General features: G+C 54.9%; 9 protein-coding genes across 9 annotated transcripts; 4 read left to right on the plus strand and 5 right to left on the minus strand.

The window, feature by feature from the left end:
• Positions 1-123: 123 nt before the first annotated feature.
• On the minus strand, positions 124-2,138 carry BP01DRAFT_379119 (uncharacterized protein; the record flags this gene model as incomplete). Its single annotated transcript, XM_025577123.1, has 2 exons — positions 124-208; positions 256-2,138. 2 exons carry the CDS (start codon positions 2,136-2,138, stop codon positions 124-126), a joined length of 1,968 nt encoding a protein of 655 aa, XP_025434693.1.
• A 553-nt stretch (positions 2,139-2,691) lies between these two features.
• On the minus strand, positions 2,692-4,465 carry BP01DRAFT_110648 (putative transsulfuration enzyme family protein). Its single transcript, XM_025570316.1, has 2 exons — positions 3,841-4,465; positions 2,692-3,793 (listed from the first exon to the last, which is right to left on the minus strand). The coding sequence occupies exons 1-2, from the start codon at positions 3,994-3,996 to the stop codon at positions 2,759-2,761; spliced, it is 1,191 nt and encodes a 396-aa protein (XP_025434694.1). The 5' UTR covers positions 3,997-4,465; the 3' UTR covers positions 2,692-2,758.
• On the minus strand, positions 4,186-5,870 carry BP01DRAFT_287937 (Zn(II)2Cys6 transcription factor; the record flags this gene model as incomplete). The annotated part of the gene is made up of 4 exons (XM_025571518.1): positions 4,186-4,891; positions 4,940-5,417; positions 5,472-5,552; positions 5,609-5,870. The coding sequence occupies 4 exons, from the start codon at positions 5,868-5,870 to the stop codon at positions 4,186-4,188; spliced, it is 1,527 nt and encodes a 508-aa protein (XP_025434695.1).
• A 1,141-nt stretch (positions 5,871-7,011) lies between these two features.
• Positions 7,012-9,314, plus strand: BP01DRAFT_332647 (putative serine peptidase). The gene is made up of 9 exons (XM_025573102.1): positions 7,012-7,467; positions 7,518-7,675; positions 7,737-7,859; positions 7,911-8,083; positions 8,144-8,231; positions 8,288-8,393; positions 8,455-8,614; positions 8,676-8,876; positions 8,964-9,314. Exons 1-9 carry the CDS (start codon positions 7,119-7,121, stop codon positions 9,178-9,180), a joined length of 1,575 nt encoding a protein of 524 aa, XP_025434696.1. The 5' UTR covers positions 7,012-7,118; the 3' UTR covers positions 9,181-9,314.
• Positions 9,315-9,510: 196 nt separating this feature from the next.
• BP01DRAFT_353021 (uncharacterized protein) lies at positions 9,511-9,860 on the minus strand. Its single transcript, XM_025574072.1, has one exon. The coding sequence runs from the start codon at positions 9,773-9,775 to the stop codon at positions 9,539-9,541; it is 237 nt and encodes a 78-aa protein (XP_025434697.1). The 5' UTR covers positions 9,776-9,860; the 3' UTR covers positions 9,511-9,538.
• Positions 9,861-11,170: 1,310 nt separating this feature from the next.
• BP01DRAFT_379124 (uncharacterized protein) lies at positions 11,171-11,620 on the plus strand (the record flags this gene model as incomplete). The annotated part of the gene is made up of 1 exon (XM_025577124.1): positions 11,171-11,620. One exon carries the CDS (start codon positions 11,171-11,173, stop codon positions 11,618-11,620), a length of 450 nt encoding a protein of 149 aa, XP_025434698.1.
• A 1,455-nt stretch (positions 11,621-13,075) lies between these two features.
• On the plus strand, positions 13,076-14,405 carry BP01DRAFT_403269 (zinc-binding alcohol dehydrogenase family protein; the record flags this gene model as incomplete). The annotated part of the gene is made up of 3 exons (XM_025578677.1): positions 13,076-13,333; positions 13,405-13,522; positions 13,579-14,405. 3 exons carry the CDS (start codon positions 13,076-13,078, stop codon positions 14,328-14,330), a joined length of 1,128 nt encoding a protein of 375 aa, XP_025434699.1. The 3' UTR covers positions 14,331-14,405.
• Positions 14,406-14,517: 112 nt separating this feature from the next.
• On the minus strand, positions 14,518-15,928 carry BP01DRAFT_311221 (NADH:flavin oxidoreductase/NADH oxidase; the record flags this gene model as incomplete). Its single annotated transcript, XM_025572443.1, has 2 exons — positions 14,518-15,686; positions 15,752-15,928. 2 exons carry the CDS (start codon positions 15,926-15,928, stop codon positions 14,589-14,591), a joined length of 1,275 nt encoding a protein of 424 aa, XP_025434700.1. The 3' UTR covers positions 14,518-14,588.
• Positions 15,929-19,736: 3,808 nt separating this feature from the next.
• On the plus strand, positions 19,737-24,749 carry BP01DRAFT_288730 (fatty acid synthase subunit alpha; the record flags this gene model as incomplete). The annotated part of the gene is made up of 3 exons (XM_025571548.1): positions 19,737-19,798; positions 19,881-20,371; positions 20,449-24,749. 3 exons carry the CDS (start codon positions 19,737-19,739, stop codon positions 24,747-24,749), a joined length of 4,854 nt encoding a protein of 1,617 aa, XP_025434701.1.
• Between the last annotated feature and the right edge of the window lie 555 nt (positions 24,750-25,304).

Genomic DNA, 25,304 nt, shown 5'->3' on the forward strand with positions numbered 1-25,304 from the left:
TGCCGTCATCGGCCTGGGTGGCTCCTCTGCCGTCCCTCACCGCTATCTTGCCTGGTGAGGTTTGTTCTGTTTGCATGAAGTACTCCATTCAACGAGATCAATCCACAGGAATCTACAATCCGATCACTCAATCATCACCTGCTGCACATTCGAAAAGAACTCCGGTCGAAATGGCTCCTCGTTTGCTTCCATACAATGACACCGATGCCTAGTTCATCGTCAGCAATCCACTCTCACAGCGGTGCAAGAACATACCAGCACATCCCCCGAAAGATCATCGCCAAACAAGCATCCCGAATCTCAGTAGATGAGATCGCCTCATACCCAACAACCTCATCACAGGGCACAAGAACATCAAAATCACTCTCCAAGTCCGCCGAGAAGACCCCATTCGCCAACATCACCGCGCGCCATCTCCCTCTCTTGCGCACTCCCTCCTCAATGACATGCCAACACTCAAAGAGCGCCTTCATAGTCCGCCGCCACATAGCAAACGGATTATGCGCTTGGGTGTGCGGCGCCGACCCATGCTCACCTTTCTCAGCCCCAACCACAAATTCCATCCACGCAGACACCAAATCCCAGTAAAAGGAGACATACGTCCCGACAGCGGGATCGCTGCGCTGCACGAACGCCACGAGCTCAGCTTCTACCCAGGAAATCCATTCATGAACAAGACGAAAGAACGCATCAGCCGCATGATTGGTCTCGAAACTGGTCCACATAGGACTCGCCCCTTGGCAGGCGACCCAAAAGTTCAGCTCCGTCTGTTTTCTTTCAGCACTCACTAGCGGTGCTACAGACTCTTGTCCCGAGAAGCTTTCTAATTCCATCAACGCCTCACAGATCTTATCCAACATGCGCGACTGCCCCGAATCCTGCTCACGCGTTTGACACACCCCCTCCCGAAAGATGTGCGCGATCTTCGGCCGCACGAACGGACCAACAAGGTACCGATGGGGCTTCGGTACCCTTACAGCATACATATCCGGCTCACTAATTATCGTACAGCACAGAGCAAGCAAGCAATTCGCCAGACTCTGTCTCGGAGGCGTCTCGTCATGCGTGCGAAGCCACATGCGCCTTACCAAACTCTCCCAGGCGGCATCCCCGTCGATAGCGATCGCCTCATCGAACGTAGGAAGGAGCTTGGGAGCCGGGGGGATGTGTCCGTAGAACATAGCCATTGTGCCACGGTGAATGTGGAATGTCTCGCGTCTGGGACGCTGCAGCCGGGGGGGTTTGGCTTCGCGTTGTTCGTAGCGTAGTTGGGGCGTTGTGTCCTCCGACACTGCTAGCGAATTACCGACAGCTTGGAGGCCGAGTTGGCTGAGGAGAGAGGGTCTGGGCTCTTTTGACTGCAGGAACGGCCCATCGCACCACTCGAGACCGAGAAGACGATTCAAGACCAGCAGGTCGCGGAGGGAGACAATGCCAGTCAGACTGCCTGACTGGCCCGAGAGATCGTCCCAAGTACAGGGTTCGAATCGGATGCAGATCCCGAATTCCGAATCAGAAGCCGAGTTTGCTTGCTGCTTCGTCTCGCTGCGAAGGACGACGCCCGCTTCGAGGGCGCGATCGTTCACCCTGGCAGTCCCAGTCCCCAGTGGCTGGTCGACTGTCTGGCCCCCTTGGCTATCCTTCTCCCATACCGCCCTCGTAGCCTGGCGATCATAAATCATCAAATGCCGCAAAAAGAGCAACCAAGAGACATGAACCGGGATATCTGCATCAGCATCACCAGCCTCAAGATCGCCCATCAACCCACGAATGCGCATCGACCTCCCCACATACTGTGCCCGCCAAGCTCGATCCCGTCTGACTGATGGAATCAAATCGTACAAGCTCCAGCTCCAGCTCCACTCATCCTTCAAATCTCCCTCATTCCCCGGACGAGCTGGTCGCGGCGATCCCAGGTAGATCACTGGCCGGACAAACGTCACCTCGAACCGGAACTCCCGCCAGACATATCGCCGGTGACGAAACCGCGACCATTCCCCAATATACCGTCTCGAGCAGCGGTTGTAGCCTTGCGCGGTTGCAAAGTACTGCTGCAGGAGTTGGAGGATGGTCACGCTTAAAGCGTTGAGGGAAACGATGAAGGCTGTGAGGGCGATGGAGTCGCTCGAGGAGAGCATGTTTGCCTGTACTATCGGGGTGGTGTTGACGAGATGTCAGTTGTCGAAGTGAATGATGGGAAGTTGGCTCATCTCATCATAAAAATAAGAGATGCGCCAGCATGATGACAAGTTGCATTTCATGTGTCAGCCCTTGTCCCCAGGTTGTGTAAGATTGGACGCCTTTGAAGCCAGCCCGACTCAGCTGCTTGGCGTATTACAGCTGCCTGATTGGACCAGCATTGATGTGCATGATAGATACGGCTGCGGCTGTGGCTGTGGCATCAGGGGTGGCAATTACATTACACTAAGTATCTAGGCCAGTCGCCCGGTTTTGCATCCCGGTTATTAGAAGATAAGATGAGAGTCTCGATACCGATTTCGATTGTCATTACTGTTTAGGGTAGAAATTATAATTGCCACTCGATGTAGTTTCGCGTGCCAGATGACCTGCTATTCAGAGTCTCAAAAAGGATCGCTCTCAGACCGCATACACCCGCCAGAGTAAGAAAGGAATGGATCCAGCCCAGAAGTGATTTAGAGTGGAACAAGCCGCTAGAATGATATTCGAAGTACGAAGTAGATCTGACCACCCAAGTATTTTGCGGGAAGCTCTCTTGATTCTGCAATCGAGTGTTGGGCTAATGTGAAGCATCGACCAGCGCCTTGAAAGCCTGGAGCAGGTCATCTTTCAAATCTTCCCAGTGCTCAAGACCAATGCTGAGCCGCAGCAACTTTCGATCAACCCGCGAATCCGAAAGAGCGCGCCACTCAATCAACGACTCTACACCGCCTAGACTAGTCGCATGCTGAAAGAAGCTCAGCTTGCTCGGCAAGCTCCGTGCAAATTCCTCCTTCTTGAGCACGATGGCGAAGACCGGGCCGAACCCATTGGGCATTTGCTTCTGCAGCCACGGTTCGTCCTGCAGACTAGCATGATAAATTGTGCTTACGACAGCCTGCACGATACTTTCCTCGCTCCCTGGCACAGGGTTGGGAAACTTGGAAGATTGATCCAGCCATGAGACGAGTTTGCTGCAGGTCTGACTCGCCCGCTGCACACGGACTTCTAACGTCCGCAGACTCCTGACGCCCAACCAAGCCTCCAGGTTCCCAATGACATTGCCCACGGCCAAGCGATCTTCGATCAGTTGCTTCTTCCATTTCCCGTTTCGGGTAGCGAGGACTCCACATAGCATGTCGCTGTGCCCTCCGAAATACTTGGATCCAGAGTGTAAGACGAGGTCAGCTCCCCATAGAAATGGGTCTTGTAAGCCCGGCGGTGCAAACGTGCTGTCGACGATGAGGTAGGCGCCGCGGGAGTGCGCCTTCTTGGCATATTCTTCTATGCTAAATGCGGTACCCAGGGGGTTGATAGGAGTCTCCAGCAAGATAACATCTCCTTCCTCCAAGCTCTCCGCAGGACAATCCAGGTCAAGCTTCTGCAGCCCGGAGAGACGAGATATCACAGCAATCACTTCATGACTACCATGGTACCCTTGGCCCACAGAGATGTGTCGCGGATTCAAAAGAGTCAACGCCGCAGTGAGAGCGGCGAGGCCAGTCGCGTAGCTGATAGCATGTCCTCCGATCAAACTGGTCAAGATGGATTCGAAGCGGGTCGCATTGGGAGCGAATTCTCGGGAGTAGACATAATTCTTGCCGTTGAACTCGTCCTTGAAGAGTCAGTGCCAGTGCGATAAGAAACAGGTCTTGCACTTACAACAGGATCTCCTGATGGAATCAATTCATCGGGGTTGTCGGGGTACCGAAATGTAGTGGAAAGATGAATTGGGGGGGCGACGTCGGTCACCAGATGCAGCGGGTCGTCTGCATGCAGCGCCAGGGTGGCAGGGTGAGCTTTGTGATTTGGAGTCATAGTTGGGGCTGGCAATTTCAGTGGTGCGAAAGTAAATGCCGGCCTGAAGCACGGAGCCTGTCTTGTACTTATATATCTTGTATACTTCTGGAGGTGGCGGCGAAGAACAGCCCCACTCCCCCCACTTTCCCGATGTGGTAAGATCGGTTCCGCACTGCACCTACAGCGCACGAGCCACAGAATGGCTGACTAAATCAGCAGCCAATCACGGCCCGACCGGCCGATATCCACAATCCACGAGGAGGAAATGCGGCTCTGACGGCGCTGATCCTGCCAGTGCCGCTGCAGAATTTTGGCCGCGTTGATCACGTTGACGCACTTGGTGCTCTCCCAGAATTGCTCAAGAGATCGGATGAGGAACTCTTGTTCCTCAGTCACTTGACATTCCAAGCCCGCAATACAGATTGGCCAGAGAGCGCATTTCAGGAGATTGTCGCTGTCACGGAGTGTCGCGATAGACTGCATCAACTGGGCCAGGAGCGCCGCAAGTGAAGTTTCCGTGTTGGATAGAGTGTCAAGAACCCGCTGCCCGTAGATTTGCGCTCCGAGCTTGTAGGACATAGCCAGCATGCTGAGGTCGCTGGTCGCATTCTCTGCTGCCGGGCCAAACCGCGGCAGGTTCACGGCCCACACCATACAGTCAAAGTCCGCAACCATCTGCACAACTGCAGCGACATTGTACTTGTGGTACTCTAGCGCCTCGTTATTAGAACAGTCGTGAACAGAGTCGCGGGAGAGTGATATGCATCGGATAGCCATCAAGAGGTATTCAGGGCAGCCAAGGAATGACTGTTCGACCATCTCTGTCTCTCGGCACAGCACGCGCTCAGGTTCCAACGGGCTCGAGTCTGTCAACAGATGCGGCCGCACAAAGGTGGCGCCAAGGGTCTCAATGCTGCTTTCCTTAGTCTCGGATACTGGAGAGCTAGCAGAAGGGACCTACAGGTAAATCTGGCTATTGATAAAATCCCTAATCAGTTTAAGCGTCTGCCCGGAGCCTTGAATGGCTTCGCGCAATCTCCCGGGCTGTTGTTGGCTGAATTTGATCAGCTTCTTAGCGCCTTCGAGGTGGAAATTCCACCGATCGCTTCCAGATTCTAATAGGTCTAGAAAAATCAAGAGAAACACGCTGGCAACGGTAGTATCTTGAGCGCAGAGCGTTGGGTCGCTCAAAGCAGAGGAGATCGCACGAATGGCGCGATGTTTGAACGCCAGGGCATCCTGGTGCACGGAAACATCAGTGGGAAGACTTTCTTCATCGTACGCTTGGAATGACTGGCCCAGATTCGCTCTGTGACGCGCTGCCAGAGCGAGGGCCGCCTTCAGCAAAGTCGAGTCACTCAGGGCTAGCGACAAGAGTTTGCGGAAGGGGTTATGATCGCTGTCGTAGACGATAAAGAGGCTGCAAATGCAGTCCTCGTCTGTGTTCAGTCATTAGAAGCGTGTCTGTGAAGGTGGTGAAGAGTAGCACTAACAGTAGCTCAAATAATACTTTGATCCGGAGTCTAAGCAGCAGAGCGAAGGATCTCCGAGGCCCAACGGGACCGCGAGATCATCTGGTAGATGCGTTTTAGTCAGACCCACGTCAAGGCGGCTATGTTCAGGATCTTACCTGTCTTGCTTATATCTTCTCGAGAGAGTTTCGGCCGTGCCAAGAAGGGAATGATGGCAGATTCCGCGGAAGGAGCCTCAGCAAGCTGGCTCAAAGATACGCCCTTTCGCTTGCCTCGGATGGAGATGCCTTTAACCCATCGGATGGGGCGCTTCTCAAGACATTCCACCCCAGCCTTTGTGCATTTTGCGCAGGGTCTGGCAGACAAGTCACATTGAACGCGCCGATAGCGGCAGGTGTAGCAGGGCTGGGATAGTGTCATTTGGTTGAGACATGGAGGATGAACAGTGAACAGTGAACAGTGATCGGTGGACGTCAGATTGTGGCCTCAGGCGATGACGCCCCGCGCCTCTCAAGGACTAACCGCTTTGAGAGTGGTAGTCAGGTGACCGTCTATCGATATTCTGCCGCTTACCGCCGCTTCCCGATCAACAGCCGAGAAGATGTGAGGGCCTGGGAGTATCTGGAGTAAACAATACATGAAACCCTGGCAGTGCCGTCTCGAGAGTCGACTATACAGGCAAAAATAGCCCTGGTGCATGAAGGGTGGGAGGGCTGTTGGTGGAATACCATTATGGTTGAATTGAGCCAAACTTCGACAGCCCTTCGAAACATGCTGCCACTGCAGTGCGCTACTACTTGTATAGAGCTGTGCGGCAGCGAAAGCACCCCAGGGAACACTGCGGTTCTTGTCGCATCCCGACCGCGAATAACCAAGAGCTCATGGTCATTGCTAGCGCGGAAATTGCGGTATGGGATCACAGAAGCCCGGTCAAGCGACCAGCGTAGCCCGCAGGACCACCAGCTCAACGCATGGGGCATTACTAGCTACTCAATCCAATGCAGAGCTACACGAAGGGCAGCAACAGCACAACAACTGAGTACGACTCCGCACACTGCCCTGCTGAAGAGACAAAATGCCTTGACCCACCCCTGCAGATTGCATTGCGTGCTGGACCGATAAGAGTGCAAAATGGGCTGATAACGCGATGGCAGCCATTGTTATCCCACGCCCTCTTGATCCTCTTCCCCCTCTTTCTCCCGTCCTAACCCTGCAACTTGAGCCACCGGCAATATATCCGTTCCTGCAGACTTCAGATTAATTCAGATTACATGTTGAGCCTAATGCCCCATCAGGTTTAAGCTGCACAATGTCTCTGGACAGTGTGTGAGACCTGGGCTCCACTGCGGGCGCGGGCCCGACGCTGTCCGACGGAGGAACGAGACACTCCGCCTCTGACTATCAATCAGCAAGTGCACCCTCGCCAATTCCCCTGCAGATACCACCAACGAAGTGTAATCTTCCCCGAGCGAGGCGTGGCACAGGGTTGCATTGTGCACACCATGACCGGCGCATTTCCTGCTGTCTTTGCGTGGCCCCTGCGGCGACCGACTGGGCCCGACATTTTCATAAATGGCTCGCCCTCCCCCGCGACTTGTCTCCCGGTCGATCGTGTGATTCTTTATCTCCTCAATCGCTTGGGTGTACTGGCGCGCGGATACAGCGATCATGCGGTTTCAATTCCCTGCCAGTGTCGTGGCCGTTACGGCCCTGTGGGCGTCGCTTGCTGCGGCCATTCGTCCTCCCCGTCTGGCCCCGCGTCCGGTCACTGCCACGACGCAAGCCACCGTGGTCGAAAACACGTTCGAGCAGTTGATCGACCATAGTGATCCTTCGAAGGGCACCTTCTCCCAGCGCTACTGGTACAGTACGCAGTATTGGGGTGGACCAGGCTCCCCGGTTGTCCTGTTCACCCCCGGTGAAGTCTCCGCCGATGGATACCAGGGATACTTGACCAACGAGACCTTGACGGGCGTGTATGCGCAGCAGCTGCAGGGCGCCGTGATTCTGGTCGAGCGTGAGTCGATGCGCCCGAATCCAAAGCGTTCTCTCGCTGACAACCGACAGATCGTTACTGGGGAGGCTCATCTCCCTACACCAACCTCACTGCCGAAACACTCCAGTATCTCACGCTGGAGCAGTCCGTTCTGGATCTGACATACTTTGCGGAGAACGTGCAATTGGGATTTGCTGCGAACGGCACCAGCAGCAACGCGCCCCATGTGGTAAGTGGCGTCTCGGTTCTCATCAGTATGTATCGGGATGATCCCCGCTGACCGTCGCAAGCCCTGGGTGCTTGTCGGTGGCTCGTACAGTGGTGCCCTGACGGCGTGGACCGAGCGTCTCGCGCCTGGCACGTTCTGGGCCTACCACGCGACCAGTGCCCCGGTGGAATCGATCTACGATTTCGTGAGTATCCTCATTCCAACCTCTTCGGGGCAGATAACACTGACCAAACAGTGGCAATATTTCCGACCCATCCAGCAGGGCATGGCCTCGAACTGCAGCAAGGACGTGTCGCTGGTGGCCGAGCACGTCGATGCGATTGGCAAGAGTGGGACTAAAGCCCAGCAGACCGAGCTGAAGAAGATGTTCGGCCTGGAGGCGCTTGAGCATTTCGACGACTTTGCCGCGTAAGTCTGCCCGGATATCGTATATTGTAACCGTGCACAGCAGGCAAACTAACAGCCCAGTGTCCTCCCCATCGGTCCCTACCTGTGGCAGGACAACACGTTTTACACCGGCTATTCGGACTTCTTCGCCTTCTGTGATGCGGTGGAGGTGAGCGGAGCCCTACCATAACCACCTCATCCTGACCAGACTAACAACAAACCCAGAACGTGGCAGCCGGTGCCGCTGTGACCCCCGGCGCCGAAGGGGTCGGTCTCGAGAAGGCGCTGAAGGGCTATGCCGAGTGGTTCAAGAACGAAGTCTTCCCAGACTGTAAGCCATAACCCGCGCAAAACGAGCAACGAGCGCGAGGCTAACTTCCTGCGCGTCCCAGACTGCGCATCGTACGGCTACTGGTCCGACGAGTACAGCGTCGCCTGCTTTGACACGTACAACGCCACCAGCCCTCTGTTCACCGATACCTCCGTCGACAACGCCGTGGACCGGCAATGGGTCTGGTTCCTCTGCAACGAGCCCTTCTTCTGGTGGCAGGAGTAAGTAACTAGTACCGCTCTTTTGTCTCAGATCCTCAACTCAACTAACGCCACCCACCAGCGGCGCCCCCGAGAGCGAAACAACCCTCATCCCCCGCCTGGTGAGCGCCGCATACTGGCAGCGACAATGCGCCCTCTACTTCCCCGAGGTCAATGGATACACCTACGGCAGCGCCCAGGGCAAGAGCGCATCCACCTTCAACGCCTGGACCGATGGATGGGACATGACGGGCAACACCACGCGCTTGATCTGGACCAACGGGTAAGTCCGCCCCCAGCCCTTTTCTCACCGGAGAGTGTCCCGCACGTCTATATAAGTCCAAGTCGCATTGATTAACGCCCGCCACAGTCAATACGACCCCTGGAGAGACGCGGGGGTCTCGTCGACCTTCCGCCCGGGCGGCCCCTTGGTCAGCACCTCCCAGGAGCCCGTCCAAATCATCCCCGGGGGGTTCCACTGCTCGGATCTGTACATCACCGACGCGGAGGTCAACGCGGGTGTGAAGAAGGTGGTGGCCAACGAGGTCGCCCAGATTGCCGCCTGGGTGGCGGAATTCTATGCATGATACTGTAAGACTATCTGGCCGTGTTGGAAGGCAGCCGGATCGGTTTTGAAGAAGTGCAGATAACCACATAACATACAATGTATATATAGCCAGTGGAATGCAAAGAACTGGTTAGTTAATGATGAAACAGTCACAATACTAGCTCCCAGAGACTGAAAATCGAATATGGCATCGCCAGGCCCACCGTACCCTAGTCCTTGCAGAAGAAGCCCCTGGGGTATGGAAGGTGGTGTGATGGATGTTTTATGTTTCATGGATCATCATCCTTAACGATATGATTATTGTGCAGTAACAAGTACATAGATGATTATATTCTGACTCCCAGCTCAACCATCTCCAACCGACCTCCGTCCTAAACTCAGCCCGAAGCACCCGACGTGCAAGTGACCCCCAATCTTGACGGGGTGTGGGCATACAGCACCTGCGACTTGCCCGAGGGAGCCTTGACGCTCCAGTCGCTGATGGTCACATCGCAAGTGCCGCCCGATCCACAGTTCAGATTGGCCGTGGTAGAAGCATACTTGTTGCTGTGGTGCCGCGGAACCCGGTCACCGTGATATCGATCAACTTCGCATTGCCCGGGTGGGTCATGCATTACGCCGGGGTGCAGACAGCGCGCGGACTGAGTTGCACGGGGGAGGGAGCAGCCCTAACCAGGCCAATGCCGGCCAGCAGCAAGAAGGTCCAGTGGGGGGGTGTCATTCTGGTGATTGGGAAATGAAGTAGAAGAGGTGCAAGGGATTGATTATATAGTAGGTATATAAGCTATTCGCGTCAGTAGTGTGGGAACCAATACGCTTGTCGCCGGGATGGGCGGATGCGACATGACGCTATTTTCATAACGGCCAACACCCGCTCCTGTGATGTCTCAGCGTCTCATTTCGGGGCACCGCTCCGTCGAAATCAGGAGATGACGTGACATGTGAATGCGAGACAGGAGAGGGTCTGGCTGGCCAGAGACTGCAGCCTTGCTGCAGCCCTTCCTCTCAAGGGTGCGTCCACATGGGGAGAGTTGAGGGGGTTCACTTGCGGCTCATTCGGAGGTAGGTGGTCAAAATAGTGGTCCTGGGTCCTACATACTCCGAGTTCACTTGAGTGCCGGCTCCATTCCGGCTAACTATAAACTCCCTAGACTACCTAGACCCTGGTGAACTGCGATAAGTGGGGTGTCTGAGACTGAGTCAGTTCAGCCAGGCCCACAGCGCAGTCCGGCGTTTCAGCTGTCCGCTGCCACCCCGGATCATTGTCAGGGGCACTCCAGCTTTTGCAGAATCAATCTGCCGGGTGTCGCTATGGGGTTCAGAGTTCCTCAGTCATAGCACGATAGGAGGTGGAAGATCGACAGAAAGCTGCAGATGTGGGTCTGGTGTCAATCTGCTTTAGGGCGGGCGGATCCAGGTATATTATATGTATGATCTGCCTCCTCCGTAATCGCCAATTGAATGATCAACAGCCCGGAAATCAGCACTTTGCAATCCATCTTTCCTTCACATTTGTGGTCATGCATTTCTCCTCTGCTGGGATCGACCTGGGGGGATTGGGTTGACCGGAAACATTAGTGTAGGGGTTGTTGTAGGGGTGGAGAGATCTCTGTATAAGTCACGATTCTATTTGAATCTACTGTAAGATACATATATTTACAGGGGAGCTGATAAATATCATACTGGGAGGGCTGAAAAAACTTATTTACTATGCTCGTAAGTACATCAGTTGTACCTAGTTGCCACGCTGCAAATGCTCAGTGTGGAGGAGTTGTCCCAGTGATCAGTGTTATGGCCCTGGTATGAGGTGCAGTGATAGTAGCTCACCGGGCGATATAGCAACAACAACAAGAAGAACAACAACTGAGATGGACTCCTTACACTGGGGATTGAAAGGGACCTTTCCGATTGATCTCTGTGCTTGCCTCCGGACAAAGAATAGCCTCCTGTGAAGCAAAGCGTATAAATGGCTACCTGCGCTCAGCTGAGTATAGATACTCAACCACACCATGTTTGGCATCTCCGACGAGGTTGTATGCGTGGTTATGGCAGTGATCATGCAAGTCAACGACCGATATGTCGCGCCTCAGTTGCGACAACACTTCTCGCGCAATCGAACCGAGTGTCTTCTCTTCCTGGGATTCGTGTCCGGCCTCCTCACGAGGCACTTGCAGTTTGGCTACCTGCTGTACAAGATCTACGAGCTCTGTGATGACACCTCCGCAGACACCTCCGATCGGGCGTGGTGCGCTGCGCATCGTCACGCCCCTCTGCCGCAGACTATGCTGGAGGCGTTGAACGACATCGTCATCAATGGGAATCCGCCATACGCCGCACAGATTCAGTGGCTATTGGTGCAGGGCTACACGAAGGAGGCGGTGTTTGTGTGGGGCGTCGAAGCGTATACCGGGTTATTCTTCTGGTTCACGGCGTTTGAGAGCCTTTACACGCGGCGGTGAAGGGGTGGAGAAGGGTCCTGGAGTCGATGCGCAAAGCCTAGTGGTCTACAATGTCCGGCATCGAGCGCAATGAGAGCAGCGAGAGGAGGTTTTTCCCTGTAGTACCAATGAAGAAATGAGCTTCTGGTGCTTGGACTCATCGATCTCTATCGTGCAATGAACCAATCCATTTTCTTTTCTTTCCTAGTACTGGATTGAAGTATTTCTAGTACACCATCGTCTGGCGTGGGCAGCTCGATGAATCATTGACATATAGGCTAGGAGTAGCGGGCAATCTGTGATATTGTGTCAACCAGAGATATTCCACTCTTTGGCATAGATTCATGTAGAGCAAGCCACAAGCTTTTCTGGTCAGATCAGGAGATCTCCTTGAACCAGCGAAAGTAACCCCCTCATCAACCTTTTTAACGGAGGTTTCCATGTAAATTTCCGTCCAGCTATTACCAGCAACCCTCCTTGCTGTTGAACAAGGAACATATATATAAGTACTTTTCTATGCCCTCTCACGCAGAGAAACCCCAATCAAAATTGCCCCACCACATTGACAAGCTCTCATTGACCACGTCACACTGAAGTGCTTCAGCCCTAAGCACCGTCTTCACCTGACACGATGATGTGGCGAATGGCCCCCCGCCCTAATTTCTCGGAACCGACTGTCGAACCCACTGTCGATCCGCAGCCGTGGGACTCCGAATACAACTTCCACTGGGACGATCTCCAAACGCAGCTGGTGCTTGCCATTCTTCTCGCGCTCGGCGCCGTGATACTTCGTTGCGCTCTCCGCGTGGATTGGGTTGAGATCTTCAGAGAGTATCCTGGAAGCTGTCTTCTCCTCTTGGTTCTGGTTTGTTCGTATTGCTATCTACTCCATCTTTATTTCCAAGCAGAGCAAGGATTATAAAGCCTTGTTTCGAGATAAGAAGTAGACGTGACTGTTAGTTTTGAGCAGATGGTGAATTAGTGATGAAGGGGACGTCGTCGCGAAAAGTGCATTTTCATAATGGCGGCGATAGGCTGCCCTACGATGCCTTGTCCATCAATGCAGGCTCTGGTTGATCGACTACGGCCCTCGCTCAATAACGCAGAGCCTCTTTTTATCGGTCCGGGGTCTCGCTGTGCAGATTCACCGTCGATTGTTTCTCAATAAAAATCAGATTTATATCCCGGAAAGTCATCTGCAAAGTACCTCCCCAGCCGGCTGGCGTATGGTATATATGAGATCAGTAACTAAACTACCAAATCAGAGGTGGTCTGCTCGGATGCACATCTGAATGGAGCATCCGAGGTGCACAACTCCACCACATCCATCCACTTTGCTCCACCTGCTTAATAATTGCCTCGATGGGGCACAGAAAGTGAGGCCTCACCACCCCAATTGAAGTCAACTATTTAGTCTAATATGTAGCCAATTATGCCATACCAGCTCCTCGTAGAGTCACACCCCAGTCAACCATAATGAAGCAAATCATCAACCTCCCCGGCCCCAGCTGCAAGCTGATCGACTCGCCAATCCCCGCCATCAACGATGACCAGGTGCTGATTCGCGTGGTGGTGTCCGGGTCGAACCCCAAGGACTGGAAGATGCCTGAGCTGGTGAGCTCCGACGACTCGATGTTCGGGGAGCGCTACGCGCACCTCAAGGACGGGGTGAACCAGGGCGATGATATCGCCGGGGTGGTGGAGAAGGTTGGCCGGAATGTGTATGAATTCAAGGTGGCTTTCCCCGTCGTTTCCAGCTCCTCTTGCGATTCGCAGGATGCTGACAACTTGACTGATGTGTATAGCCCGGAGACCGCGTGGGCGCCTTCCACGAGATGATGGAACCCGGTGGTTCGTACGCCGAGTACGCGGTGGCCTGGGCGCATACGACCTTCCATCTGCCGGAGAAGGTGTCTTTTGAGGGTAAATTCCCAGCCCAGCCCTATCTCAGACAATAATAAATACTAACACCCCCCCAGAAGCAGCCACCATCCCCCTTGCAGCCCTAACCGCCGTCGTCTCACTCTACCACCACCATCGCCTACCCCTCCCCTGGACTCCTCCCCCTCCCCCTACTGCTGCTGATGCTCCAAGCTCGAAGCAACATCGCATCCCCCTCCTCATCTACGGCGGCAGCACCGCCGTCGGCGCCTTCGCCATAAAACTCGCCCGCGCCAGCAACATCCACCCGATCATCGCCGTCGCCGGCGCGGGCGCTGGCTACATCTCCCGCTTCCTGGACGCCAGCAAAGGCGATGCGATTGTGGATTACCGAGAGGGTGCGACGGCGACGATCCAGGGGGTGAAGGATGCGCTCGCCCGCCGTCCCGCCGCCGCCGCCGCAGCAGCAGCAGCAGACCCCCCGCTCATGCATGTCCTCGACACGATCGTCACCGAAACCAGCTCCGAAGTCATTCGTAACGTGATCCACCCCGGCGGCCAGGTGAATTACGTCCTGCCCTGTCCGTACGATATCTCCCCCGGAGTCAAGACGAATACCTGGGTGAGTAGTGCGCATCAGATCGGGGGGGACGAGGATGCGCGCGATCTGTGCTTTGTTTTCTGTCGCTGGTTTGGGCGCGCCTTGGCCACGGGGGCGTTTGAGGGCCATCCGTTTCAGGTGCGCGAGAAGGGGTTGTTGGGGGTCGAGGGGGCGATGCGCGATTTGAAAGATAATAAAGCAAGTGCGGTGAAATATGTCTTTCGTGTGGGAGAGACGCCGGGGTTGTAGTGGGGAGAATGTTTGTGGTTGGGTTTGTTTAGAGATAGACTTGCGGAATTGCAGCTTTCAAAGAATGTATTAATGTTATAGCTTCGATTTTCTGGTTTGGAGTGAGAGGTGATTGTTAAGGAATGACTACTGTGGTGAGCAGTATTCAACGCACCACACAAGAATCGAGCGCTAATTAAAAAAATTTATCATTATTTGAGTATCTCTTGCAACGCTATCTATTACTTGATGTCCTATATACATACAGTTCACCACTCCTCACGAGTCAAAGATCGACGGCTTATACACCGAAGGATCGATATACGGAGTGCCGCCACGACGCGTGAAGCCCCACCGGATCTGACTGGCCATCGCAATCTCCACATCCAGATGCTGCGCGAAGGTCCAGGCCAAGCCGGGATCCTTCTGGAATCCACGACCCACCAGGATCACATCAATCCCATCCTGCTGAATGATCTCCTCGGCTTGGCGGCCGTTCGTGATCGCCCCGACAGCGGCCACGAGCAGCTTGTCGCCCACCGCCTTCTTGACTGCGGCCGCGAAGGGAACCTGGAAGCCCGGCCCGGACTTGACCTTCTGCGCCGCGTGCACACCACCCGAGCTGATGTCGATGAGGTCAACCGCCCCCTGCTTGACCAGCTCCTGCGCGAACTTGACCGTGCAGTCGTTGTTCCAGCTCTGCTCGGGGAGGACCTCCTCCAGCCAGTCGGAGGCGGAGATGCGGAGGAAGATCGGCATCTTGGGACCGACGGTGTCGCGAGTCAGCTGAGCGATCTCCAGAGACAGACGGATGCGGTTCTCGAACGAGCCGCCGTACTCATCGGTGCGGTTGTTGACCGCAGGCGACAGGAACGACGACAAAAGATAGCCGTGGGCGTTGTGGATCTCGATGAAGTCGACACCGACTGCGACCGCCCGCTTGACGGCGGCGACCCAGTCGTTCTTGAACTGGACAATCTCGTCCTTGGTCATGGCCTGGGGCGAAGGGAAACCGTCGGCGAAGGGGATGTCGCTGGGTCCCTTCACGTTGTCGGGCCATCCGCCAACCTTCTCCGTGGCCACCATGGCGAATGAGATCCAGGGAGCGACGGTGCTGGCCTTGCGTCCGGCGTGAGCCAGCTGGACTCCGATCTTCTGGTTCTGGCTGTGCACAAACTCGACGACCTGGCGCATGGGCTCAATCTGCGAGTCCTTCCACAAACCCACGTCCTGGGGAGTGATGCGACCGTTGGCCTGCACGGCCGTCGCCTCAATCATCATCAATCCGGGACCGCGCTGGGCGATCGAGCCCAGGTGGGCAATGTGGTAGGGCGTCATGTGGCCATCTTGGGCACTGTACTGGCAGAGGGGAGCAAGCTAAAAACCAAAATGTTAGCTCGGACTATGCATGCGACTGGCAGTTCCGGCTTCAGTCAACTTACCCCCAGGCGGTTCTGGAAGGTGACGCCGCGAATGGTCAAGGGCTGGTAGAGCTTGGGAACGGGCTTGCCGCTCGTCTGAGGATTGGCAGCCGTACCGGCGGGGGGATCCTGCACGGGGGTGAAGTAGGAAACCCCCGGAGCGGGCGCGTTATCAACGTCGGGATGAGAAACGGTCATTGTGATGATCGATGGTACTAGGTGAATATGTCACTCGAAAGCCGATCAGACCTCGGGAGCATGATTCGCGTCTTCTTTATATGGCGAGGATAGAATCGGTTGGAAACATGATTTGAAATCCAAAGTGGAGATGTCAATCGCTGGAAATTCGGCATTGAGGGTGGTTTTTGGTGGAGTAGGACTCGGAGCCCCTCGATCATCCTCCCCCCTTTCAGTTTAAGTCTCCGAATCCATTGGCGATCGTCTGATTATGTCGGTTTGTCAGCATCATAATTTGTGCAGACCAGCCGATGACGGTGGAGCATCTTCCGAAATCCCATCAATCACAGCCCGTGCCTGAGCAGCCTCTGATGCAAAGTTTGCCCGAGGCAAAAAACCGTCGCCCCACTGTGGCATTCGTCAGGGCGCTGGGCAAGTCCTGCATTTTCGAGTCAAGAATTTTGGTGGTTGTATCGATTCTATCGAATGTCTCCGATGCTCCACCGGCTGTTGAAGAAGTGGTTGCAGGGGGCCTAGCAACATCATCCACTAGCACTGTGCCACGGTCAGAACATAATTGACAGATTGACAAATCAAAGTGTTAGCTCTGTCTAGAGTGTGATGGCTTGTGACGAAAGCAGTGGGCATCAAGGATCATGCCATGCCGAGATAAGATAGTGATGTCGCTGGCTGGTGGGGTGCGATTGTGGCGGGAGGACGATGAAGAAAAAGAAGTCAAAAGACCGAAGGAGATGGGAAGTCATGTGATGACAGCATGAGTTGAAGACTCGCCGTCAACTGGCCTCGGCAGATCGAGTGAAAGACGGGGATGTCGGAGGTCACGTGATATTCAACCACGCCACCCGTCAAGCCTTGATCGTTCTTTCGTAGGCTTGCAGTGTCTCACTGTCTCAGAAGCGTTTCCACGATTCGCATGGATGTGACTTCTAGATCAAAGAGTGTGTAGTAGTCCATCTGGGAAGTATGATATGAGGACATCTTGTCGTGCCCAATGTCCTTGAATATTCTAAGTGGCTGACAACAAGCAATGATCACGAGCTCAATACTGGGAGGGTGAAGGGTACGAATCTGAGCGCCAGTACTGGATACCTTGCTATCCTTGGTCGGACTTTCTCCCTGTTATCGGCGCAGGACACTTCGAGACTTGCATATATTCATGCTAGGAGATTCTCCTCCTGATGAACCATGATTCATTATTGATCAGATCTGATTCAATTGTAGCTGCTGGTTCCAAGACCTGCGTCATCGCTAAGACGATGCCCGTGGAGACGGGAGTGACAGGTTGCCCAGGGTTGGCAGGTCAATAGCAGATCCTCAGTGAGAAGTGGTTCGCCTTCTGTTGGATTGGTCAGAAAACCGATCTACTCCACGTGGCAGGTAGTCTCACCAAAGAATCCTTAGGCTCATATGCATTGTGCAGATCGTGGGGAGCCCATGGCTGCCAATTGGAGGGGTCTAGAAGGCGGATTGACACATATTTCAAGATATACCGTGTCATGCACAACCATTCGACTGTGAAGAGAGAATGCTCTGATATGTTACAAGGTGTCCAGGTTATTTGGGGTTAGTTCAGCAATAATGCAGGTGGGTGTTTCGAGCAGCATTCGTGTTCGCGGCATGCACCGGAATCACAACCCAGAGTCTCGCAAAGATAACGATTACGGATAAGAACAGGACTGGTGACTATTCTAGAGCACTGAAAGGCCTTCCATCGAGCAATCAGATGCACTTGTGACTGAAGGCAAGTCATCAATATTGTCCAACCCCACTGCCACGTGCAGGCCTGCTGCAGGATCTGCTAAAGCAAAGATAACCTTTGGCAACTCGTATCGCGGCTGGTGGACAGCGACTTTCTATGGATACCTCGAATCCTTTCAGCATGAACAGATACAAGAGCAGACCGAACTCGGCTAATCTTGCCTCGAGGGAATCCTACGACATTTCATACTTCTGACACGACAGCGGTTGCTTCAGCTCGACTCCCGCATGAATGTATCGCAGGATTCAGACTATACGAAGCGGGAAAATATATAGTATGAGCCATGTGTTCCCCTTGAAGACGCGAATGCAGTGGCTGTGTGTTAGACCAAGATCCCGCCAGTCAAGTACCACGTATGACCATCAAGTAAATCTAGTAGTTCTAGTTCTAGCGTAGTGTACTGTATGCTGGTTAGAACTCAGCCTCGTGCGCGTTAGTTGTCTGTGGAACCACGCAGAATAGCTGAGAAGACGTGATTGCAGGGGATAATTCATGAGCTCAGCTTGGTTCGCAAGTGCTTTGACACCACACAAGGATGGCCCCGAGTCTGATCATCAACCCAATCAACTCCTGGGTGGACATCCTGGGTGGACAATGCCCCTTCTAGACCCCAATGCATGATGGCTCACGACTGTCCGTGTCACACTCGGGTAATTGATGGCCAGTCTCTCTCCCCCAACCCGTTGGTGATTGGAACCTGGCTGTGAGTCTCTCCGTCACACGGTCAACGGGCAAGTCAGCTCTGGTACATACGCCGACAAAGTCCTTGTCACTTATCAGAAAGGCTTAGTCAAGTGTCCCATGGAAATGACGGTAGCAGATTTCGCAGGCTGTTGCATCGCCAGAATGTTTTGGAAAGTGAAACAGTGCAATGGAGATGGTGCTCATAGCATGATGGCAACAAAGCAACTTCAATGAATTTACTAATGCAATCATAATCATAACATAATGGCCCAGATGCAGCAATTAGGCATATACATAATACTAGCCCAGGCAGACACATTTACTACGTAGTAGATATATCTTGACCTCTTTATCCATGACTCCCCAAGATTTCCATACTACTTCATTCCATATTGCTTAGACTTGCTTGTTCTTGACCTTTCTTGCACCCCCGGGTTTGTCTGCGCGACTCGAGGATTGACTGTTGTTACCAGATGGCTTGAAGGGTGCCTTGATGCCTGAAATCAAATCAACTCACGGGCAGGAAGGAATCTTTTCCCGCCCGCCCCCTTTTTCCAAAAGCCTCCGCAGGCTAATTTCTACACTGCCCGCGATCACGCACGACATGAGTCAATTGTTGGATAAAACCGGGATTGACGACAAGTGGACGCTCAGACATGGATTCGGCCGATGCACCACCAAGTCTCCTTATCGGACGCGACGAACAGACAGCGAAAGACACGAATAGTGAGCGCCGGGTGAATTCATACCAGCATCAACTCCCGCACCAAACAACAACATCATTCTTTTCACGACCAACAATAAACCTATCTCCGCCCCAAAGAGCCACGCGACAAATGCAAGCCATCGGAATCCTCGCATCAGCTCCACTGATCATTCGCGGAATCCGCTACTGCGCCGTGGGGGCCAAACGGCCGGTGCTATCTGCAGCTCGTAGCTACGGGCCACGAGGCTGAGGATGAGCTAGCTCGGTGATAGTGAATCCTTCGCAACTTTAGCACCGATAGCATGACCTCCAATTCGAAGGCAATGCGGGAAATCCATTTACATGCGGAGAGAAACTATCCATCAGGATTGGACTCCGTCGAAATAGATCAGACGATGGAACGAACGCCTTGGTTCTAAGCGAGCGGCGTCTTTTCGACGACCCAGGCGGTGCTGAACCTGCGCTCAGCCTTTCTGTGTTCCCGAGGGCCAGTGCTCAAATCTCGGGCTGGTTCAATGACCTGAAAATCCTACTTGTCTCGCCCCAAGTCCTCCTCCGTGTCAAGGGATTGAGTCTGGTGGGAACCTTGTCTGTCAGATTTTGCTTTTCCCTCGCTGTCACGAATGATCGACCTCGACTTAGCCGCGGGACAAGTCCCCATGGCTGTTGACACGGATGCCCAGCGCAAGCTGGCGCGCATATTACTCATTGAGCTCATGGCGTAAGTGATGACACGGGTTGACGTGTAATGGCTGCGAAAAGATCAGCAGGAGAGCTGATCTCTGGATGTTTGCCACCTCTAGGTCCCAGTTTGCCTCACCAGTACGATGGATTGAGACTCAAGATGTCATTCTTTCAAACCAAGAGTGCGACAAGATCGTCGAGATTGGACCCAGTACCACGCTCGTGGGCATGTTTCAGCGAACAGTCACCAGTGCTCAGTATAAGACACAGGAGAGCACCAGAGTCAAATCGCGAAAACTCTGGAGCTCCGAGAGAGACACCAAAGACATTTACTATGAACACACCCCGGCTGCCCCAGAGGTCAACCCCAAGCAGGTGACCCAGACAGAAATCAACTCGAGTACGGTATCCCCACCGGTGGAAACTCGGATAGAACCTGCAGTGGTCCCAGTGGCGAACTCCGAGCTCGCAACTCCCAAGCCAGCCCCAATTGAGCTGGAAGACGTGGCCGTCCCGGTGCGCGATATTGTGACAACGATACTGTCTCGAGCGCTGAAAAAGGCGCCGTCTGAGATAGACGAGACTAAGTCCATCAAGGCTCTGGCTGGTGGTATGTTCATGATCTAACCATCATCACCCCCTCCCCCCCTATTCTTGAAGCGCTTGAAGTACTGACGGCATTTCTAGGCCGGTCCACACTGGAAAATGAGATTGTCGGGGATCTCCAGGCTGAATTTGGCTCGCTTCCAGAGCGCGCAGAAGACGCTCCTCTCAGCGAGGCGTGGCAGGCAATCCAGTCACATCATGCCGGAACGCTGGGGAAAGTGTCCACCGCCTTGATCAACTTGCTGTTCACTTCCAAGTTCCCCAGCGGTTTCACAACCGCCGTCGTGCGAGATCGACTCAATTCGCAATGGGGGCTCAAACAAGGAAGACAGGACTCCTGCCTTCTGTTGGCGGTCACGACGCAGCCGGCCACACGAATGGCTACCGAATCAGACGCCAAGACGTTCATGGACAGCGTGGTTGAGACTTACGCCTCGAGGGAGGGCATCACTCTGGGCCCATCCCACCCCGCGGGGGACGGGGGCTCAGCTCCCTCGGTCATGCTCGATTCAGAGGCTGCTCGCGCGCTCTCGGAGTCACAAAAGGCTCTGTCCAGACAGCTCCTCGATCTCTACGCAGCACACGCCGGCTTGGATCTGGGCGAGGACCGACGTGCACTGAACACCCTGCGCCGTGACATCGAAACCAAGTTGCAAGCTGAGCTGGATTTCTGGGCCGAAGAGCTTGGATCAGACTACACCAACGGAATTCAGCCCCGTTTCGATGCTCGCAAGGTTCGATCGTACGATTCTGCGTGGAACTGGGCCCGCCAGAGGCTTCTTGAATTATTCGACCTGGCCACCTCTGCGCAGCGGGGAGACAATATCGCCTTCGACCGCACGAGTGTGCTGCAATCCTGCTACGCAATCGCCAATGCCGCAGACCAGACTCTGATTCCTGTGCTGAACGAGATGTTGACGAAATTGAGCGATACTGCGTTGCGCTCCATCTTCATGAATCTCGAAGCATATTGCAAGCACACAGTGGAGTTCGGACCACTGCTCAAGGGGCCCCCCAGACAACTAGCGCCTCGCACTACCGTTGCTGAGGATGGAAAGATAGAATACATGGAGAAGGAACGCGACGGAGGAGTCTCATTTGCAGACCTGGCCATCCCTACCTCGGAGGAGGATGGACTCGTCCCCTTCTTGCATTTGAGGGAAAAACAGGCAGATGGATGGCGGTACAGTCGCACCTTGACCACACAACTCCATGACGCCCTCACTCGACTGGAAGGGGAAGGCTCATCCTTCAGCGGGCAAACCGTGCTGATTACCGGTGCAGGGATTGGCTCTATTGGGGCTGCGATGATCGAGCTGTTCCTACATGGAGGAGCCAGAGTCATCGTCACCTCCTCCTCCCTCTCTCCGGAGACGGCCCGGAAGTATCAGTCAATCTACATGGACCACGGGGCCAAAGGCTCTCAACTCATTGTCGTTCCATTTAACCAGGCCAGCGTTCAGGACGTGGCCTCGCTTGTCGAGTACGTCTATTCGCCGAGCGGTCTCGACTGCGACGTCGATTACCTGATTCCGTTCGCTGCTATCAGTGAAACGGGCAGGAAGCTGGACTCCATTGACTCGAAGTCTGAGTTGGCGCACCGTCTCATGCTAACCAACGTGCTCCGTCTACTGGGAACTCTGAAGACATACAAAGAGAAAAGCCACTACGATACAAAACCTGCCCAGGTGATCCTGCCTCTGTCACCAAATCATGGAGTCTTTGGTGGCGATGGTCTGTATGGCGAGTCCAAGCTGGCATTAGAGACCTTGTTTGACCGGTGGCACTCGGAGGGCTGGCAGGACTACCTCTCCATCTGTGGTGCGGTGATCGGTTGGACCCGAGGCACCGGGTTGATGAACCAGAATGACCTTGTCGCCGAGGGCATCGAATCCGCCGGCATGCGCACCTTCTCCCAGGAGGAAATGGCCTATGCTCTGGTCGGCCTTTGTGTGCAGTCGATCAGTGAGCTCTGTCAGGAGCAACCCCTGTACGCGGATCTGACCGGCCGAATGGCCGAGATGCAGAGCCTACCGGAAAAACTGCGCAGCCTGCGTCAGGAGCTTACCGAACGCAGCGAGATTCAAGCTGCCCTCCTCGCCGAGTCCGTCTTCGAGCAGGAATGTTCGACCGCCGCCACCCCCCGAAGTGAGCCCCAGCCGACCCAGCCGGAGCAGAGAGCACACGTCCGCCTAGACTTCCCTAAGCCGCTTGATTACGAGCAAGACATCCACCATCTCCACGCGGACCTTCATGGAATGGTGGACCTAGATCGCACGGTGGTGGTGACCGGCTTCTCCGAGTTGGGACCTTTGGGGAATGCTCGCACGCGCTGGGAGATGGAGGCATATGGCCGATTCTCCCTCGAAGGCACCATCGAGATGGCCTGGCTCATGGGCTATATCCGCCACTATGCCGGAACCATCGACGGTGCGCCTTACTCGGGATGGGTGGATGCCGAGACCAAGAAGCCCGTCGCAGATGTTGATGTCAAAGCCTTGTATGAAGAGCGGATCCTGAGCCATACCGGGATCCGTCTCATCGAGTCAGAGCAAAAGCCCTTCCTGCATGAGGTTATATTGCAGGAGGACCTGGAGCCCCTGCAGGTGCCTGAGGCTCTCGCGCAGCAAATGAAGTCCGAGCATGGAGCCTTCGCCGCGGTACGATCATCCGCTACCCCAGATCTATGCACGGTTCAGCTGCTTAAGGGTGCCCGACTCTTCATCCCTCGCGCAATGCAATCGAATCAGCCGGTTGGCGGACTCATTCCCACCGGCTGGGATCCTCGGACATACGGGATCCCCGAGGAGATTGTGTCCCAGGTCGATCGTGTCACGCTCTTCACGCTGGTGTGCACGGTCGAGGCGCTGCTGTCATCAGGCATCACTGATCCATACGAGCTGTACCAGTACATGCACGTCTCCGAAGTGGGAATCTGTATTGGCTCGGGCATGGGAGGAGTGACGTCTCTCGAGAAAATGTTCAAAGGGCGCCAGACCAGCCCTGAAGACATCCCCAAGGACATCCTCCAGGAGACCTTCGTGAACACGACGGGCGCATGGGTCAACATGCTTCTGCTCTCAGCGAGTGGACCGCTTCGCACCCCAGTCGGAGCGTGCGCCACCGCCCTCGAGTCCCTCGAACTAGGATACGATACCATCGTCACAGGCAAAGCACGATTCTGCCTCGTGGGCGGCTGCGACGACGTGACCAACGAGACCTCGCAGGAGTTTGCCAACATGAAGGCGACCAGCAACCCCGAGGAGGAACTGGCCAAAGGGCGCGCTCCGCACGAGATGTCCCGGCCAGCCACGAGCACCCGCAGCGGCTTCGTGGAGTCGCACGGTGCCGGGCTGCAAGTGCTGACCACAGCGACCCTAGCCTTGAAGATGGGGCTGCCCATCCGTGGCATAATCGCATTCGCCAGCACCTCCAGCGATAAGGCCGGCCGCTCGGTGCCCGCGCCGGGCAAGGGAGTCCTCACCAACGCCAAACACGTCGCCTCCACCGTCCCAGCCCCGCTCATGAACATCCGCAGTCGCCGCAAGCGACTGGAATTCCGTCTCCGTCAGATCGCAGAGGCCCGAGACATTGCTCTGCAGGACCTCGACTTCGAAGTGGCCGCCGTGGTGGCGCAGGACCCGACGGTGGACGTTGACGCGTACGTCCAGGCCCGCCGACAGCAAATCGTCGAGGACTTTACGCTCGAGCAAAAAGACACTCGCTTCCGACTGGGCAACGAATTCTGGCGAAACAACCCTCAGATCGCCCCTCTGGCCGGTGCGCTCGCCACATGGGGGCTGACCATCGACGACCTGGGCGTGGCCTCCTTCCACGGGACGTCGACGGTGCTGAATGACAAGAACGAGTCGAGCGTCATCCAACAGCAACTGCGCTCGCTGGGACGACGGCCGGGGAATCTCATCCTCAGCGTCTTCCAGAAGGCGCTGACCGGCCACTCCAAGGGGGCGGCGGGCGCCTGGATGCTCAACGGCGCCCTCCAGATGCTCGATACCGGGCTCGTCCCGGGCAACCGCAACGCGGACAACATCGATCCCGCCCTCAAGGAATTCGACCTGGTGGCCTACCTGCACCGACCGATCCGCGTGCACGAGCTGAAGGCGGTCTCCGTGACCTCCTTCGGCTTCGGGCAGAAGGGCGCGCAGGCCCTGTGTGTCCATCCCCGGTATCTCTTCGCCACGCTGCCCAAGGACGAGTACCTGGCGTACACCGCGCGCTGCACGCGGCGCCAGCGCAAGGCGGATATGTTCTTCTACGAAGCGATGAACGAGAACTCCCTCTTTCGGGCGAAGACCGCGCCGCCATTTGCGCCGGCTCAGGAGACGGCCACCTACCTGGATCCGACAGTCCGGTTTCCTTAATCGCTCTATACTTAATTTGACTTTAGCTGTTGTTCATCACGCCTATGGAGGTCTTGTTTTGCTCTGGCGTCAGATCTAGTGTCCCATGTGATTTATACCATTGTTATCGAAGCTTTTTCGTCTTAATCAATCGAACTCATTTTAATCTAATATACATCTGGCCCCTTGCAAACTCATCTCACCGCACTTGATCAAAGTAAACCCTCAGCGAAGGTAAGATCTAATCCAGAAGCGCGCTGGTCAGTGCTGACAGCCTAGGAAAACGTGGGAACCGGGTCTGACGTAGGGTATATGATCGGTCACAAGTAACCATTCTGTCGGTGCCGGACGAGATGGTCTTGGAGGTCTAGTATTCGATGCATCGTGTATTACTATATAGACATGTTTCGGTGATTACGATGGGGTGCTGAGTCACTCCAGCTAATCTCTACAGCGATCGATGCTCTGTGAGTTTCCTATCTCCTGATGTTGTTCTTGCCTTTGGACACACCGTCTGGGTGGGTTCCGTTAGGCCAGTTATATCATACCGAGCAAGCACTATTCAAGGCAGGCTGG

Source organism: Aspergillus saccharolyticus (assembly GCF_003184585.1).
Source record: "Aspergillus saccharolyticus JOP 1030-1 unplaced genomic scaffold BP01scaffold_3, whole genome shotgun sequence".
Classification (NCBI taxonomy): domain Eukaryota; kingdom Fungi; phylum Ascomycota; class Eurotiomycetes; order Eurotiales; family Aspergillaceae; genus Aspergillus; species Aspergillus saccharolyticus.

Bases quoted from the DNA above. Each gene is read 5' to 3' on its own strand.
- BP01DRAFT_110648 (XM_025570316.1), bottom strand. From the start codon at position 3,996: ATGACTCCAAATCACAAAGCTCACCCTGCCACCCTGGCGCTGCATGCA. The intron at 3,794-3,840 runs GTAAGTGCAAGA...TGACTCTTCAAG, and splicing joins TTCCATCAGGAGATCCTGTT to GACGAGTTCAACGGCAAGAA.
- BP01DRAFT_332647 (XM_025573102.1), top strand. From the start codon at position 7,119: ATGCGGTTTCAATTCCCTGCCAGTGTCGTGGCCGTTACGGCCCTGTGG. The intron at 8,232-8,287 runs GTGAGCGGAGCC...CAACAAACCCAG, and splicing joins CCTTCTGTGATGCGGTGGAG to AACGTGGCAGCCGGTGCCGC. The intron at 8,394-8,454 runs GTAAGCCATAAC...TGCGCGTCCCAG, and splicing joins GAACGAAGTCTTCCCAGACT to ACTGCGCATCGTACGGCTAC.
- BP01DRAFT_353021 (XM_025574072.1), bottom strand. From the start codon at position 9,775: ATGCATGACCCACCCGGGCAATGCGAAGTTGATCGATATCACGGTGAC.